Source organism: Equus asinus, chromosome 4, assembly GCF_041296235.1.
Source record: "Equus asinus isolate D_3611 breed Donkey chromosome 4, EquAss-T2T_v2, whole genome shotgun sequence".
Lineage (NCBI taxonomy): Eukaryota > Metazoa > Chordata > Mammalia > Perissodactyla > Equidae > Equus > Equus asinus.
Genome location: NC_091793.1, coordinates 41,223,032 through 41,242,057, shown reverse-complemented (window position 1 = coordinate 41,242,057; position 19,026 = coordinate 41,223,032). Strand labels below are relative to the sequence as shown.

At 35.4% G+C, this 19,026-nt stretch overlaps 1 protein-coding gene across 17 annotated transcripts in view; it reads right to left on the bottom strand.

The window, feature by feature from the left end:
* MYBPC1 (myosin binding protein C1) overlaps positions 1–19,026 on the bottom strand; it is a 105,830-nt gene that overhangs the window by 85,843 nt on the left and 961 nt on the right. For 15 of the 17 annotated variants that reach the window (XM_044745570.2, XM_044745574.2, XM_044745592.2 and 12 more), the window contains exon 1: positions 1,073–1,342. In XM_044745570.2, the coding sequence (XP_044601505.1) occupies positions 1,073–1,097 (25 nt within the window). In that variant the 5' untranslated portion in view covers positions 1,098–1,342. Of the gene's footprint in view, positions 1–1,072; positions 1,488–3,911; positions 4,247–16,511; positions 16,646–19,026 lie in introns of those variants that run through there. The other 2 variants (XM_070507143.1, XM_070507144.1) reach the window with 2 other exon arrangements.

Here is a 19,026-nt window from a genome sequence, read left to right as displayed (position 1 = left end):
TTTCAAGGTTCTTCAAAATAATGGTGAAAAGCACTTTTAAGAATTAAAAATGAAAAAACTAAATACTATTTTTATGCTCCCTGAAAATCTGTCTTTTTGCTTTTATTTGAAGAAGTGAAAAATAAAGATTCAGTAAAGCACTAATTAAAACTAATATGAATGAAATAACGTTTTTAAAAGATGCTTCCATTAAAAATTAAACTCAATGCACTTGTGCTGTTAATTTGTGGTTTTCACTGGTCATTTTAGTAATTCTAATTCCAAGTTTTTAGGTTATTAAGTAGTAGTTTTAAAATATTGATATTTTTAATAGAAAGGAGAAACTGTTTATTGGAGGAAACTTTTCTTCTAATGAAGAATATTTTTATATTTTCAGCTTAATTAATAATAAGGCTACATATTATGAAATTGTCTAACATAAAACTCATTAAAGAAAACAATGATCCGCGATATTCAAAGATATTCTCTTTTACTCAGGTGTTTGATGTCTTTCCATGCAACAATTTAATAATATAATAACTAATGAAGCTTCAAAAGCACTGATAAAAGCAAAAAATATCTGATCTGTGTATTTTAAATGTCTTTCCACAAAGAAAATGTAGGAAGTCTGGAAATGTCACAAATTCTTTCTTGAAATCTTGACCAAATTTATTTGTTAACCATTTAAGAAATCATTTCAGGCCTCTCCCACCCCCCACAAATTGCAAATAGATCATGAAAAATTTGCACTTGAACCTAAGGAAATACACTTGAAAATGCAATCTGCTCAGCATGAGCAATAATATCCTCAAATTACACTTTAAGGGTCCCTTGTAATTGAACAATAAAATTACAATTTGATCATTTTAGTCAATATTCCTTCATAAACCATCATTATCAGATATTTTTCAGTTGGTTATAACTCTTCTTATATTTTTCCTCTGTTCTGTTTATCCTAAAGGATCTTTTCCTTAAATCACAGTGATTCTATTATGTTATAGTCTCTTTAAGAAATTGGACATTTGTTTGAATATACCAAAATAACCAGACTTTCTTAAAAAGCAGAACAAAAAGAGCTATGGAGGAGTCTTACCCTCTTTCTTAGTGGGTTCGGGCATGGCCACAATAAAATGTTATTCTCCAAAGAGTCTGTTCCCTTCCAGGACTAGTTGATAGAAACCCCACAAGCAGTCAAGAGATGGTGCAGGTCAGTGTGACAAGCAGCTGGGGAGAAGCCCAGGGCTTTTATACTCCCTCTGGAAATCAATCATGTCGGCACCGCCTCCTCTTCAGCACAAGGATGCTGGACTTGACAGCTAAGAGGACCTTTCTCACATCTGTTGTCTGCACTCTGCTCTCTCGCCTACTGGAAGGAATCTCCTGTCGATCTCATGTGGTGATGAGAACACCTCTAACTTTCTAAATTCAGCTGCAGCTTCATGCTCCTTCTTCCTCTTCTCTTTCTGTCTGACAGAGGCAAATATCAACTCAGCCATGCAAAAAGTTTGCTGTATGATAAAAAATTAAATTAAATTAAAAATTGTACTATGCTAATCCAACATATACCTTAATTTTCACTAAGATTATGAAGAAATGTCTCTGTATTCAGATGATAAGTTTATGCTCCCATTAGCTTCCATTTTCCTCAATTCTCAATTATTGGGCTTAAAATTTTTCTTTTTTATTAATATGTTAATATTAAGTCAAATTTCTATGTTGAATATCTTGTCTCATTTTCTCCTCTAAGAATAGTAAAAGTTTCTATTAAGAAATACTTAGGGGGCCAGCCCAGTGGCATAGTGGTTAAGTTCACGAGCTCTGCTTCACCAGCCCCGGGTTCACAGGTTCAGATCCTGGGCGCAGACCTAGCACCACTCATTAAGTCACGCTGTGGTGGCATCCCACATAAAACAGAGGAGGAGTGGCAACAGAGGTTAGCTCAGGGCCAGTCTTCCTCCCCCACCCCCAAAGGAATACTTAGCATTTACTTTTTTCAAGAAGCGTCCTTTAAAAAAATTACAGGTCATATAAAAGAATGAAGTCATGATACATGCTACAATAAGGATGAAGCTTGAAAACTTTATGCTAAGTGAAAGAAGTCAAACGCAAAAGATCACATATTGTGCAATTCCATTTATATGAAATATCCAGGATGGGCAAATCCATAGAGTCAGAAAGTCAATTAGTGATTACCCGGGGCAGAGGGAAAGTGGAACTGGGAACGACTGCTAAGAGACATGGCGTTTCTCTGGGGGAATGATGAAAAGGTTCTGGAATAAGAGAGTGGCGATGGCTGTAAATATGTTAAAAACCACTGAATTGTACACTTAAAAATACATGGACCATGGGCAAAGAAAGTAGTCCAGTAGCCATTGTTTTGTTTTAAGATGGCAAACAGACACACAAATCCAACTTAAGATATTGGTGGACTATATCAGATTTGACCACTTTCTCCCAAAACTCTCACGGAACTGATGGAGAAATATGAACTACCAAAAATGGGCAAACTAAAAAAGACACCTTACTTTCTTTGTCCACATGCATGGCACCTCAGAGGCCAGGACTAAAATTAATTTATATGAAAAGATGACTATTTGCTTGCCTTTATTAGTATGTGTTTTCGAGAACATTTTCAAAAGACTTTGATTGATTTGGACTGAACCAGCCACACTGTCTCATTTAATTTGTCTTGCAGCTGAGATCACAGCTGGTCAGACTTAGCTCTGCCAAACTCTGTGCCAAGCCCACTTTTCATATAAGGATGGAAACTCAGCTTAGAACTCAACGGCATCATGCTTTAGCTATGTAGGGGGAGGGGGAGGAAAGCCAGTCAAGAGGGTCAATGAACATCGTCTATAAAGAAAGCCTTTTCTCAACCACATAGGGCAACTGTGCACATTGCTTTGCTTTTTAAAATATTTCTTTGCTCTTAGATACTAAACAGCCAAATAGCCAGAAAGCAGCATATTCTGTAATACAAAGTTAGATGTGCCTTGAAAGAAAAAAAGTTACTTTTTTCCCCCTGAATTTACTATGAGGGTATCAATCAATAGATGAAACAAATTAAGGAACCTAGATTCTGAAGTCAGACCCTTGGGTTCTATTTTTGGACCTATCATTAACCAGCTGAATTAACCAGCTGAATTACTCTAAGAAAGTCAAGTGGCCTGTCTGGGACTCAGTTTCCTTTTGTGTAAAATGGGGGGCTTAAAAAAATGACCTCTGAAGCCCTTTCTAGGTTTAACATTGTGATTCTATACGAGTAGTCCCTAAAAAAGAATCCTTTTTTTCACCATTCCCAGCACACTGAATACCACATATGAAATGGACATAAGGGCAAAGTGTCATATTGCAGAAGAATGTTTATAATGATAAGCAGATTTCACACATGCCGCAAAAGAGGTGACATGCCATCATTGGCTTCTGCGAAAACTCCATTGGGTTTTGAAAGCACTGATCATTTTACTGAAGTGAACAAGTGCCAGGAAATATTGCAACCCATGAAGAAAATATTTTATGACCTACGGAACTTTTTGGTAATAAAGGACTTGATTATAAAAAGACAAAAACTTATCGAAGGAATTGGAAGTTTGGACAAATTCTAGGATAAACGGCTGTAGAGTGTGTTAGATGGCTAAAGTAAGATTTTAAATTAGAATAATAAGTAGATATGAATGATTTTCCCAGAACTATATTGTTTTAGGAACATATAACTCCTATTTCAGATGTTACATATCCATCTAGAAGGTTACAGACTCTTTATCTCCAGCATCACTCTCAGGGGAAAATGATCAACAGGATTCTTTTTTTTTCTTTTTTAAACGCTTTATTGGGGTTTTCCCTGTGCATTATTTAGGATTAGATTTGGCTGAATATACACAAATCCACAAAATAACAACAGTTAAATCAAGATAGAAGTATTTCTCACTCACGTAAAGCAAGTCCAAAAGTAACTAGTTTAGAGTTATTGTAGTGGTGCCACAGTGTCATCAAGAATCCAGGCTCTTTCTTCCTGCTTTACCATCCTCCAGGTAGCTTCATGGTCTAAAATGGCTGCTAGTGCTCCAGCCATTACATCCACATTCCAGGAAGCAGAAAAAAGAAAGAAAAAAGGATTCACTTTCTTCATTTTAAGGAGTCTGCTTTGAAGTCCCACACAAAACATCTAATACATCCCACTGGCCAAAACTTGATTACACAGCATATTTGCCTATAAAAGAAGCTGGAAAATGTTGTCTTTCATTCTCAGGGCCATGGGCTTCTGTAACTAAAGAGAATGAAGAGAATGGATATTGGATAGGCAAATATCAATCTCTGCCACATCTTTCGAAATAAAAGCAATAGTGTTCCCAGCACCAACCAATGAGCACAGAGAAATATAAATAATAAGCCTTACCCTCTCCCCAACCTTGTCCTCACTCCAAGGTGTGAATTAGGGTCTAGATTTCCCTGTGCTCATACATACACATACAAACTATGTATTCACATATCAGGAGTTCTTATTTCTGTTTTTTATTTTCATTACTCTTGAACTTGCTTTTTCCATTTACCTTGTCATAGACATCTCTCCATGTTAATATATATATAGACCTAACTCAATCTTTTTAATAGCTGAATAATTGTTTGTGGTATGGATGCACCACAATGCCCTATATTTTCTCAATTTGCTTCCCTTTTGATGGACATTCAGGTTGTTTTCAGTGTTTCCCCACCACAATTAATACTGCAATAACCACCATAGACTATAGCCTTATATAGAGCTACTTTTAAGTCAGTAGGCTAGATTCCAAAAAGTGAGCATGCTGGTGCAGATGCATAGTTTAAATCTTAATAGATTTTGTTAGATTACTTTCACAAAAGGTTGCCTATTCAATGCATCAATCAGCAATATATAAAACTTCCTTTTTTCTCATACCCTGGATGTTATCGTTTAAAAAAGAGTTGTCAACTTAATGAGTGAGAAATGATTACTCATAATTTGAGTATCCATTTTTCCAAAAGTAATATTTCATCTTTATTGGTGATTTTTATTTCTTTTTCTGTGAATTGCTTTTTTCAAATCCTCTCCTTATTTCATTAGCGATATTAACTCTGTCTATAATATGTGTTTCAGATAACTTTTCTCTCTGTTTTGCCTTTTGATTTTATGATGTCTGGCTGTGAAAGAATTCTTACATTTTTACTTATTCAAATCTGTCACCTTTTCCTCTATGGTTTCCAGCTAGATTTTCTGTCTTACTTAAAAAACTCTCTCCACCTCAGTTATTCAAATACTCTGACAAATTTTCTTCAAATATTTTTAACTTAAATATTATTATTGTGTGAATTAGGGTTCTAAACATGTTTATTTTACACCCCCAGCTTAACAGGGAGTTATGCCAGTACCATTTCACTAGTATTTTACCACTGACTTGAAATGTTAACTAGAGTATGTTAAATTCTCATGTAAACTTGAATCTATTTATAGATGCAGTGTTTATTTTGCACTCATCAATTTGTTTATTTTTTAGCCAATATTATCCCATTTGAATTAGATTAGCTTTATGTTAAGGTTTAATATCTGGTAGGGCAAGTTCCCCTCTCTGGTCTAATTTTTCAAAATTTATTTGCAATTCTCCATTGATATTCTTCCTTATAAACTTTAAATTCATTGTGTCAGTTCCTGTCACTTTCTTCCAACACAAAGGATATTGTAATTAAAATTATATAAATAATTATATATTAATTTATGAATGATTGTCATTTGATAATATTAATCCTTCTCATCTAGAAAGATGGTTTATCTCCCAAGTCAGATATTGTTTTATAATTATTAATAAAACTTTATAATTTTTTCCTATAAAAATCCTAAACCATTCATGTTATATTTGTGTCTATGCATTTTATAGTTTTTGTTAGTATTTCAAATGAAGTTTCTTTTCTCTATTTCCATTTCTAACTGGTTACTGAGTATAAAGTTATTTGTATAATTATTTTGTATCCAGCCACCTAATCAATTATTTTTTTTAGTTCAAATAGAATTTTTAGGAAAATCACTTGGATTTACTTACTATATAATATGCAAAAATGATAATTTTGTTTTTTAAATTTCCAATATTTATTGAATTTATTTTATTTTCTTATTACATTAGCTAGAAGACCAAATATAATGTTATAAAAGTGTGAGGGGTGGGTCTTCCTTTCTTGTTCCTGATTTTAATGGAAATGGGTCTAGCATTTAAGTTTAATATATTTGCTATTAATTTTCAGTAAATAGTCTATTATTTTTAGATTGTTTCCTTTTATTACTACTTACTTAACTGTTTATTAGTTATTTCTATTTAATCTTATCAAATGTACTTTTGTATATATTATTGTAATCATGTGTTTTTCTTCTTTAATTTATTATAAAAATAGTTACAGTATTTTTAAAGATTGCTAAATGTTGGACAAGCCTTGCCTTCCTGGTAATAATCCTATTTCACTATGGTGAAATTTTAATACAATTCTGGATTTGTTTGCTAATATTTTATTTTAGATATTTTTGCACTTTATTTGTTGGTGAAATTACTCTATAAATTTGTTTTTGTGCTATCTTTATCATATAAATTATGTTAGCATCATAAAATTGGTTATAGATAACTTGCATCTTTTTCTAATATTTGAAATAGTTTGAATAACATAGGCAAATGTGTTCTTTGAAGATGAGTGACACTTGGTTATAAAACCATCTGGTCTGACTCATTTTTTAAATGATAAATCTTTAACAATATTTCCAATTTCTCCTTAAGACCTTGAGATGTTCAGGATATCTAATTTTCTTTTCTTTTTTTTGCTGAGGAAGATTCACCCTGAGCTAACATCCGTGCCAATCTTCCTCTGTTTTGTATGTGAGTTGCTGCCACGCCATGGCCGCTGACAAATGGTGTAAGTCTGCACCAGGGAGCCTAACCGAGGCCACTAAAGAGGAGTGTGCTGACCTTAACCACTAGGCCATGGGGCCAGCCCCAGGATTTCTACTTTTTAAATTAACATTTTTGTTTTAGAAAATTATTCATTTCTTCTAAATTTAGTAACAGTATTGTTGTATACACTGTTTTATTTTAATTTGTAATATTTGCCATGTCTGTGATTTTTATGCCACTTTTTCATTCCTAACAAATATTTTTATTTTCTCTCTTTCCCTTAATACATTTTTCCAGGGTATAACTATTTTTACGGGTGCTTTGAAAGACCCAGTTTGTTGTTTTACTATCTCTTCTTCTCCTAACTTCTTTTGGTCAAGCTTGTTGCTACTGTTTTTCTTTCATACGTTGAGGATTTAATTTAGACTTTATTTTCACCCTAGGATAATGGCTGTATCATATAGATTTTTGACTTGATGCACCTACATTTTCCTTCAGCTTGAGTTTTATTTTTCTCATTGATCCAGGAGTTATTTAAAAGGGATTTCTTAATGTCCAAAGAATTAAGATTTTTTTTGCTATTGGCTTCTTTTTAAATTAATTTTTTAGTGAGCTGAAATTCACATTACATAAAATTAATCATTTTAAAGTGAACAATTCAGTGGCATTTAGTATATTCAAAATGTTGTATAACCACCACCTCTATCTAATTCCAAAACATTTTCATTACCCTAAAAATGAAAGCTGATGCCATTCAGCAGTTTCTCCCCATTCACTCCTCTGCCCAGCCCCTGGAAACCAACAGCGTGTTTTCTGTTTCTGTGGATTTACCTATTCTGGATATTTCATATAAATGGAATCCTACGATAAGTGACTTTTTGTGACTAGAATATTCTGTCTAATATTCAAATGAAGTTTCTTTTCTCTATTTCCATTTCTAACTGGTTACTGAGTATAAAGTTATTTGTATAATTATTTTGTATCCAGCCACCTAATCAATTATTTTTTTTAGTTCAAATAGAATTTTTAGGAAAATCACTTGGATTTACTTACTATATAATATGCAAAAATGATAACTCTATGCCTTTCTGACAATAAACAATACTCAACCAGGAATACATAAACTAATTAGGAAAAAAGCATTTTTCACCCAACACATGCATTTCCAGTAAAAATATTATTTGGGGCTTAATAATTATTTATCGGTTAGTAGTATCTTTTATGTTGCTTTAATCAATTGTGTGCAACTAATACTTATAAAAATAACTTAATTCCAAATGCATTTTTTAACACTGCAAAGCCTTGTGGTCACAGAAAAAAATGTTATTTAAAATTTCTACATCTTTTGAGGCAGAGAATATAAGATTAAAAAAATTAAAAAACACTTGGGGCTGGCCCAGTGGTGCAGTGGTTAAGTTTGCATGTTCCACTTTGGCAGCCCAAGGTTCGCCAGTTCAGATCCCGGATGCAGACCTATACACCACTTGTCAAGCCATGTTGCGGCAGTCATGCCACATATAAAGAAGAGGAAGACAGGCACAGATGTTAGCTCAGGACCAGTCTTCCTCAGCAAAAAAAGAGGAGGATTGGTGGCAGATGTTAGCTCAGAGCAAATTGTTCTCAAAAAAAATATTTTTAACTTTTAAGGCAAGAAATTGTATTAAATAGGAATAGAAACCTGTGAGGTAAGTAGCATGTAAATATTTACTCAGGGAGAATGGAATAATTTCAAATTTACCATGGTTAAAGATCTTATTTATATGTCTTTAATATATTAGGTTGGGTATCATATCACTATGACATTTTTATTCTGTGGGAGATGTTTAAAATAGGTTACATTTATTTTTATTTTTAATGTCAACTTTTACAGAAGGCTGAAAATTATATTCTTTGCAACTATTTAAACGTAGGGTAGAAAATTTAAAATATCAATTTGAAAATATGTAAAGATTATTCAAAAATTTTTTTGAAGGTGCATTAGACAGCTCGAGCTGCCGTAACAAAATACGGTAGACTGGGTGTCTTAAAAAATAGAAATTTGTTTCTCGTACTTCTAGATCCTGGAAGTCTGAGATTGGAGCGCCAGCCTGGTCAGGTTCTGGTGAGAGCTCTCTTCCTGGTTTGTAGACAGCTGCTGTCTCATTGTGTCCTCACAGGGCAGAGAGAGACAAAGAGCAAGCTCTCTGGTGCCTCTTTGTATAAGGGTACTAACCCCATCACGAGGATCCCACCCTCATGCCCTCATCTAAATCTAATTATCTCCCAAAGGCCCTATCTCCAAATACCATCACTTTGGCGGCTAGAGGGGACAAAATTCAGTCCATAGCAAAAGGTCTGTGAACAAAATAGCTTAAGGGCTCTGTTTAGATGACTGATAGTGATCAGGAGCAAGGGGCTCATGGATCTAAGTGGCAGTGGACAGACCCTGCCTCTCCTCCTGCTTTCCCTCTTTTCCTTTGCCTGGGTCCTTAGCAGGGGGGTCCCCAAGATTCTGCTCCTGGCCCTCTGCTCTCTATGTACATTCTCTCCTTTGGCGAGATAATCCCCTCTCATGTTCTCAGTTATTACTGTGTGAATGACTCCCATCTCTGACCTTGATCCTGAATTCCACTTTTGAACTCACAATGTACATTGAATATGAAAAATTTATCCACTTAGAGACAATAAAAGTTACTAAAATTGTTATATTTCCTTCCAGTTTTTTTCAATGTGTATTTTGTGGAGATTTTTAAGTTTTAACTAAGTTGTGAAGAGCAGAGGTCTAGGATCCAAAATGAAATTAGTCAAAATACAAAAGAAAGCAGGTTATCAAGTGATTTAAAACTTGAAGCCTGAGCCCACAGAATTATTAGTGACATTCTTAAGGCTACCAGTTCTCCTGGCCATAAGCTCCCTCATAGTATAAGAAACAAGAAGGAACACGTGGCAAAGGTGGTGAAGGTTTGGTGAATTTGTAGCATTTTAGCAGAGTTTTACTAAGTGAATTATATTTCACTTAGTAAATTATGTTTCTGTCTCTCTGTGTCTTAAGTTTATTCTATGTGTCCTCGCAACTGCAAAGACAATGATTTTTCTACCTACAACATTATAAACTAATATCATGAATAATTGATCTTTAAATTTAGCACTGCAGTGAATGGATGGTGATAAAATTAAAGATGCTCCCCCAAATACTCTATGGAAATCCGTTCCATTTTTAAAAACTTTCTTGCACAAAATGTTCCTGGACTCCTCATTCTTGAAATGAAAAAGAAAAGAACCTGCCTTCTTGACATTCCTTAGTGTGACTTTGAATTTTATCTTACACCAAGTACAAGTTCGTACTGGAAGCCTTGCAGGCTATCAATAGAACTCTGCTCACCCGCCTTATTTTAAAGCTGAAGCATGTTAAGCCTTCTAAGCCTGTCCTCCTAAGACATACCCTTCATCTCCCAAATTAGTCCTGGTGCCTTTGCTGGATCCCTTCCAAGACTTGGATATTGTTTTAAGCTTCATGTCCTACCACACACCATGCAGTAGGCTACAAGCAGTGAGAGTCTCTTTGCCTTAAAGTCTCCTTGAATTTATGGACCTAACAATTTTCAGCCTCCATATAGTCTACTCCATTACAAGTGCTGACAGGAAAAACACAAAACCTTTCCTAATTCTGATGACTACAGATTACATGTACAATACATTTATTTTCAGTAATAAATTTTCAGTAAAAAACAAAACCAAAAACAAAGTGCAGGGTAACTCAAAGGTCCCTGACCTTGGCCCTTGATTTCTCTTCTGCGGGTCCTGGCTCCTACTGTTTCCTGCAGCTGAAGCCGAGTTTCTTCCCATCACGGTGGTTCCAAAGCTGATGTGTTTTGAAGGGATAAACTCAAAGGTGATTCCTCTATAGTCTTCTCTAATGCTCCAGCTGGAAATGATCTCTGACTTCTCTGAATACTTTATATATACTGCTTACATATAGTCTTGTCTTGTCTACCTCCTGTTGTCCTTGTTTTTGTGTCTTATTGTTTAAATCAGGGATCTGATCCGGTAGCCTGTGAGCGAAATCCAGTTTGCAAAGGAATTTTGCTTTTGTTTCATATAAAAAAAAAAAATGAAAATCATATAAAATATAACTTTCTCGCTTCTCTTGGAAATACTGGGTCCAGGTAGAAACAATAAGCTGGAGCTCAATAAGGGCCACCCCAGTTTGTTTCTTGGGCCATTTCCATCATTTGTGTTAACTGCCTAGCCCAGGTGGGCATTTGAATTTTCAATACTTAGTCTAGACTATAGTATTCTCTCTCTTTTTTTAAAAGATTGGCACCTGAGCCAACAACTATTGCCAATCTTCTTTTTCTCCTGCTTTTTCTCCCCAAATCTCCCCAGTACGTAGTTGTATATTTCAGTTGTGGATATAACCACATGAAATAATTTGTGAGCAGGGTATCACTGAAATTTTAAGGCAGTATAGCAAAGTATTTAACAGATGAGACGGTGGGGTCAGACAGAGTTGGGTTTATAGCTTGGCTCTGTACTTAGAATCTCTTAATGTTGGGTAAATTATTTATCCTTCTGAGCGTCAGTTTCCTCATCATTTGCTGGCCCCCTTTCAAGATCTAGATTGGGACAATAATGATATCTGCCCCATAGAGATGTGGAAAGATTAAATGAACTAACACATATAAAGTTCTTGGTGCAGTGCCTGGACATAGTAAGTGTTCTATGGATGGAAGGATTTATTATTGACAGCTAAATCCAGAATCATCCATAATACATATAAGAACCTCTAGTCAGTGTACAAAATTCCCCACGCCTTGTTTCCCATGTAGTCTGTATTATCAGTTAGTCTGCTATACGCTACTAAAAATGGCTGCTTTATATTCAGAGTTTACTCCTATGTGTGATTTCTGGCTCCGTGTGGGTGTGATGGAAAGGATCAGTTTGTCACCGCGAGTCTTTTCACACTGTGGATATGTAAAGGCCAGCCCTGGGTCTGCAGCTGCAGCTGCTATTTGCAGCGCTGGGGCCTCTGAGATGGGATTCTGGGGCTCAGATTTATTTTCTGCCCTGTGCCTTTGTTTGAAAAGACTCTGGTTCTGCTCAGCTGCCCTGACCATTGCTGCTGTCCCACAGTGCCCTCATTTTGCCTCCTTAGTTGGAGGTGTCCTTCTTCCCTCACCTGCCTCCCAGAAAATTCTGGGAAGTCACCATCATCATTTAGTAAACATTTACAGTGTCCTGGCATCCTGCTAAGCGTTTTATGTATTATCTCATTTAATACTCATAAAAAGGCTGCGAGATAACCATTGTTATCCATTTTTCAGATGAGGAAGCTGAAGTACAAGGAAGTTAAATAATTTTCCAAAGCTCACAGTTAGTAAGAAGTGGGGCTGGTATTTGAAAGCAAGTATGTTTCCCAGAATCCATGGTTTTAACCACTAAACTGTACTTCCGCAAATAAATTTAGGTGAATATCTTTCCTTTGAAAACACATTTCTTCTGGTCCTGAGATGTTTATTGCTCCCTTAGTGTGATAAAGAGGGTGACAATGAGATTCCTCTCTAAACTCAATCCATAGATCTCCATAGTGCCACCTGCAAAACTACTTTAAGGACTCTGAACAGCGTTTGGATTAAGTGAGGAAAATGCAGTGCTCAATTAGCAAAGCCTGCATAGGACTTTCAGAATGTCTATCCATTGATTATGAAGGGGCAGGGTCCACAGATAAGAGTCTTGGTGTCTTAATCTCAAGGGATGTATTGATAGAATGATCTCATGAGTTAGAACCACAAGTCAGACAAAGTCATAAACAATATTCCTGAAAGATGTATTGTCCTGAGATTCCATCATGCAATATAGAGAAACATTTTCATATCTTAGGATTTTATCAAGTTCAAAGTCTTTTAAGTTGGGTGGACAAAAACATTTATGTATATTCAAATCCTGTTAAGTCCAAAAGTCTTTAGATATAAGTGAGAAACCTAGGTGCAGCGTATCTTAAAAGCTGGAGAAACAGAATGAGAGCAGGTGATCAGTCTGGTTTGCAGTCGGTCCTGAGTTGCAGACATTTAGCAATAGACAGAGAATTGGGCAACGCAAGTAAGAGGGACAATCTCCTTTCAAGTTTCAAAACCCCAAACAGTGACTATTAGAAGGAGTTCAGGTTGACAGTGGAGTGGGGAGGAGAATATCTGGAGCGCTAGGTCTCAAGTCTGGACAAAATCTCTAGTCCTAAATGACCACCATTAACTGGAATGGTATCTGTCTTTATTGTGAACGGGCAGCCTCAGTTAACTAGCATAATAATCATCTTCATTAAGTGAGGATGCATTTTTTTTTTTAACTCCAGGAAGATTTAGAACTACGTGTAGAAAAGTTGCAGAGAATCAAAACCATTATATTAATATTTTCATATTAATATTTGTCATTTGTACCATGCTATCTAGAAGACAGTCTCATAATTCCAATTTATAATGAGTAATGGAGTAATTGATTTAAGCTGAAATCTATTGAGTTTATGATTTTTGGTTGAAATCTCATCAGGTTTATGGGCAATATTAGCATATCTCAGAGAATTTTATTTTATACACACACAGGAGTTACTTAAGTGTTTGAAGCTTTATTTAATTCACAAAAGTAAAACCAAATATAATAAATTTATAAAATCTAGCTTATGTGCTGTTTAGAAAGATAATTTAGCTAACTAGAGTTGTAAATGGAACAATCTTATTACGCTATCTCCTAAAAGTGGTGGCTAAATTTTGCCAAAGGTAAAAATATAATTATTAGATTTGTAAGCTCAATTTAAAAGCTTTAAAAAAGCCTGGTTTTATGAATGTGTGATCATAATAAATTTAATACCAATCGTGTATTCCAAAGTCACCTGCTGAGTAATCTTTTTTACATACAAAAGCCTCCAGCACACCCTAAACCTTCCATGCACAGGAAGCATCTCTTACCTGTCATTTGATTCAATTATAGAGTTTCCTGAGATAAACAAGACTCCTATGACCAATGCTTATAAAAGACCTGAATTCAGTTCAGCTCAATGCTAAACTGGTTTAGTTTGATATGTTGGTAATACCAAAAAACTACTTAAGAAGCTGAATATGATTTCCTTCATTGACTGAAGAAGGGTATGTCTCCACCAACATAAAAAGACTTCTTGGAGTCAAAGTTGCATTAGCCACACAGCATGGCTTTTGCTTCTCCTATATTCCTTATCAGGGTTAATAGCTCCACCATCAACCCAGTCATTCAAACCAGAAAATTTGACATCTCATTGACCTCACCATCCTCCAATCTCTAGTAAGTCTATTTCTACTGTAACACCAGTCATTTCCCCTCTCAGTGACAAAGGGAGATTATCGTAATTGCACATATAGATCAAGTCTCCTGTTACATTCACATATCTTTGCAAGTGTGTAACTTGTCTCCTGGAACATATTCCCAAGTAGGAGATCTATAGGGTCACATCCCAAACTTACTTTACATAATTGACCTATACCTCCAATAGCATTTTTAAAATCCTACAGTTTGCCTGTCCTCCTGGGTCCTCCACACAGGACCTTGGCCATTTTCCATGTAGTTTGGGTCTGTTCTATAATCTCAATTAGGGAATTTAAAACTTTCTTCAGAAAGGTCCTAAAGAGAGAGGAGATTCAGACATGGTGTCCAAGAGCCTCTCAAACCTTCCTTTCTAGGGATTAAGAACTTTCCCATAAAGGTCCTTCTGAACATCAGGGCTGAATGGATAGGTTCCCTGAACTTCTCAGGCTAACACCACAAAGCAAATATTTTAAAACTGAAACTAGGAAAACCAACTTGGAAAAATGCTTGGCAGCATTTACAAAAATTGAATGTGACCCAGTAATTCCTCTCCCAGGTAAAAACCCAACAGAGATACATTCTTATGCACACATAATAAGATAAATAGCAACATTATTCATAATATCAAAAAACTGGAAATAACCCAATTGTTCATCAATACCATAATGGGTAAATCATGGGATATTCACACAAGGGAATATCAGATAGCAATGAGAATAAATGATACGGATGAATCTCACAAACCTAATGCTAAACAAATCTGCTAGACACAGAGATAACACACTATACTCTTCCATCTTATGAAGTACAAAACAGGAAAAGCTAACCTAAACAGTTAAAAATCATAATATTCTAATTCTTAACCTAGATGCTGCTTAAACTAATGTACTGTTTGGGAAAATTAATTGAACTGTACACTTATAATATTTGTACTTTTCCATATGCATATTATACTCCAATAACATTTTCTAATTGGAAACAATAAAACAAAGTATTTTAGCTATGAAAAAGTCAACTTTCAGAATATAGGATTTGCTTCAAAATAATACAGGGAGCAGGAAACTTGGTAGACTATAAATCAAACAAGATTGGCTATGAGTTAGTTGATAGTTGCTGAAGCTGGATGATGAGTCATTATACCTATAGGATGAAGGTTCATTATAATATTCTTATGTTTAAAATTTTGGGTAATAAAAATACAAAAACAGGAGAAAAGAACCTTATCCTTCTCATGCTAATTATAACTGCAAGAGGCTGCCCTGAGGAAACAAAACACCTTTCCCCCCTTTCTCCTAGTGTGAAATCTTTGGAAAATAATGCTAGTAAAATCCCCTTTATCCAACATGATAAGATGGTAGGTTAATCAAAAAGATCTGATAATTTTTTTATATGATACGTACCAACATTTTAAATGTGCACTCTGTAAGTGTACATTCAATCTTCAGTCTTTTGATGTAAGACTAAGTCTTTCTTTATTAAATATGCTGATTAGAGATTCTTGTTATCATTATTACATAAATGACATCTATATGATTTCAATATTTGTTTCTCAAAAGCAGAGCCAAAACTTAAAGACATTTTAAAATCAATCTGTGCCCAGAATTCTTCTAGATTATCACTATTTTTTAAGTCTGTTACAATTAGTTGCTTCACCACACCTAGTTTGACCTTATTTTTGCAATTTGAATTGATTTATGCATTCAACCTAGTTTTTATAGAAATGACTCTCCATGTTTATATTTCATCTGCTTACTTAAAATTTAATTAAATCCCAATTACAAGTGTAACTGGCATAAACAGGTTTGGGAGCAAATAATACTCTTGATAAGGCTATAACTCAGCTGGTAGGAGAAGTAAGCCCATGTACTTAAGGGTATTCCAGGGGCATCAGTCAGTATTTCTTTTAGAGGGAGTAAAGAGAGGTGGTTAACTTTGCCAGTCAGTTAAGCGTAGGTGGATAGTTAAGATAGTAATATCTACTATTTCTTGACTATTAACTCTGAGTCAAGCACTATGCTGAGCATTTTGCATTATTTCATTTAATTCTTACATTCTGCATTCATTATTCCATTTAATTTTTACAATATCGCTGAAAATTATCATTACCATTTCAAAGATCAGAAAAATAAGTTTCAGAGAAATTGGGTAATTTGTCCAAATCTATAAATATTTAGGAAGTAGAGGAGTGAGAATTTGAACCTGGGTGGTCTGTGTCCCGTGCCCACCCTCAACTCCTATGGTGCACTGCTTCTCATGATCATCAGCCATGAAAAGCTGGAAAGAAATGAGAAGACACTTTCCCATTACCTAAACTAGGAGGACTCTGCTTGTCTCCATTACCTAAAGTAGGAGGACTTCTTTGACCAGAAATTTTCACAGGCTCAAATCACCGTATGGGCTTCCTAAGTGGGGGATAAGGCAAGACATCAGAGGAAGCCGACTGTCCAGCTTCATCCTTTCTTAGGAAACGAGCTCTGAAAGGAGAAAAAGATCATGGTAAGCACAGCGTGATAAATAGTAGCTGTGAGGCACTCTCAGCAAGAAAATTTAACTTTCTTTAAATAACGTCTGCGGGTATCTTTGGACCTTTATGTAAGTCAGATTCTCTTCTCTCCCCAACTGTGTTGGTTATATCATTAGCACAGTCCAGTTGCCCCCTTCTGAGGAAGAGAGGAAAAAACTTCAAATTCCAACCAGATGCTTGTAAGTTGCTCAGGGAATTTGAAATAGAAATTTTCTTTTAGATTTAGACAGATGGTTTGCAACCCTGCTACACTTCAGAATCTTCTGGAGAACTTTGAAAAAATACCCATACTGGGGTTTTCACTGCCTTGCCCAAGCCCACCTTCAGACGTAATTGGGGTGGGTGGACAGGACTTCAGCGTCAGTATTTTTTTTATTGATTTTCCACCAGTGGTTAAAATGTGCAGCCAAGGTTGTAACCACAGGTCTCAGCAGTCAGACTTTTAAGGGCAGAGTGGTGTGGTTGATTGGTTTAGAGGAAGGATACATGTAGGCATAGCTAACTCCATACAATGGAATTATTTCTGATTACTTAGATGCCACCTCCTCACTAACTCTTTAACTTCAAAAGGCTTATTCTTTCTTTGGCAGCTGCTCATCAACACTTCCACTTCTTTGTCGAGTAGTTAATGATCTAATAACCATCACTAAATAAACCAAGAAAGCTAATATAAAAGGAATCCTGTAGTGAACAGCTTTGTGATTATTTTTAAAAAGCCTAATACTGAGCTGAATATAAAGGATCATATTCTGTTCATAAGTCACATAAAAAAACCAGTTTTCTTCCACATTTCCTACCAAAGTTATCACTTACCTTTCCTTTAAAATTTCAAGTTAGGCTAAGATGGAATTGCGATGCTGTATGAGACTTATACTGGACAAGAAGATTGAAAAACAAAACATTGTAGCTAAAAAAGAAGAAAATGTGTTTGCATGAATATGAGAGCAAACGATTTTTACATTATATAAATATTTAAGTTGAAAATTCACCACTTATTTTTTTCCCCAATATCAGTAACATGATATTCTGGGGGAGGGGGTCAACCTAATGATGTGTTCCACTAACTTAGAACAAAACAAAGGTATTTTTGTATTTTACTGGTCCATATCACCTAATTGTTTATGAACTATTCTATTAGGAAGACCCAAGCTTTACATTCTCTATCTGAATTTGAGAGGGATGGGGGAGGATGGGAGGAAGAAGACCTGGATGTTTTTTAAGGACTATACTCTAGCAGGCAATGGCGATGATAAGCAAATCCTATGTGTCATGGTTTAAAATCGTCCCCAAAGGGCCCAAAGTGGAATTTTCGCAGTGCTATTGGCCAAATGTATCATAAATTATCACTTTTCCTTTCTTAGCAAACCCATAAGCTCATCTTTCTTATATATTCTGAGAAAACCTCATGTGCTTGAATTGTTCTTTAAGAGAGACGAGAACTCTGTCAGGACATTTCCGTATTTATAGAAAAGGAAAATCCCGAATTTCTAGCTCTCTCTTATATTTCTCTTGCAGGTTTATTCAAGGTTATACTAGCGTAATGTTTTTTGTAGGAAAAGATTTACATTCACTTTGATCAAAATGGATTTTTTTAAGAAAGTAAAATAAACTCTCACATTGAGCTTTTGTGATATATTGTAAAGAAAACTGACACCTACACAAAACAAAATGATGTGTCATCACATTTTAAAAAATTATAGTTTGCTGTTCCTTCCTTCCTCTTTGGCCATTTTAAACATGTATATTTATAGGTTTCATGAAGTGGATACTTCGTATATATTTATCTCATCAACTCTAAATTCTTAAGATTTATAGTGTGAGTTTCCTCAGCATAATTGACTGAAATCGCTCTCAACATGACCCCTCAATGCACCTGCACCTCTCTGTTCCCCTCTATAAACGGAGTAAATCCGACCAACACATGAGTCTGATGTTTTCTAAGAGAAAGAGGCAATTCTGCAGATTTAGAAAAAAAGTTTTGCCCTCCAGAATTTCCCAGTTTCTAGAGACAGGGAAATAGAGACACTGGTGGTGAGGCCCTCCTATGGGGGAAGATTCTTCATCCCAAAATAAACTCTTCCTGCTCAAGTTAGAGCCTTGGGCTTAAAGTCTCAGCGTCCTGGAACCAGAACAATACAAACACGGGATCAGCGGAATGAGACAGGAGCATTTGTGAGCGATGCGATCATCGCTTTGTTAGTGCAGGCTCTGTGACACGCTGGGAATGCGTTGAAGTTAGGGGGGATTTTAGTCAATATAAGGGAAGACTAGGTGCCATCTACTGGTGAAGAAACTGACAACTTTCCATTTTTCCAACAAAACTTTGTGTCT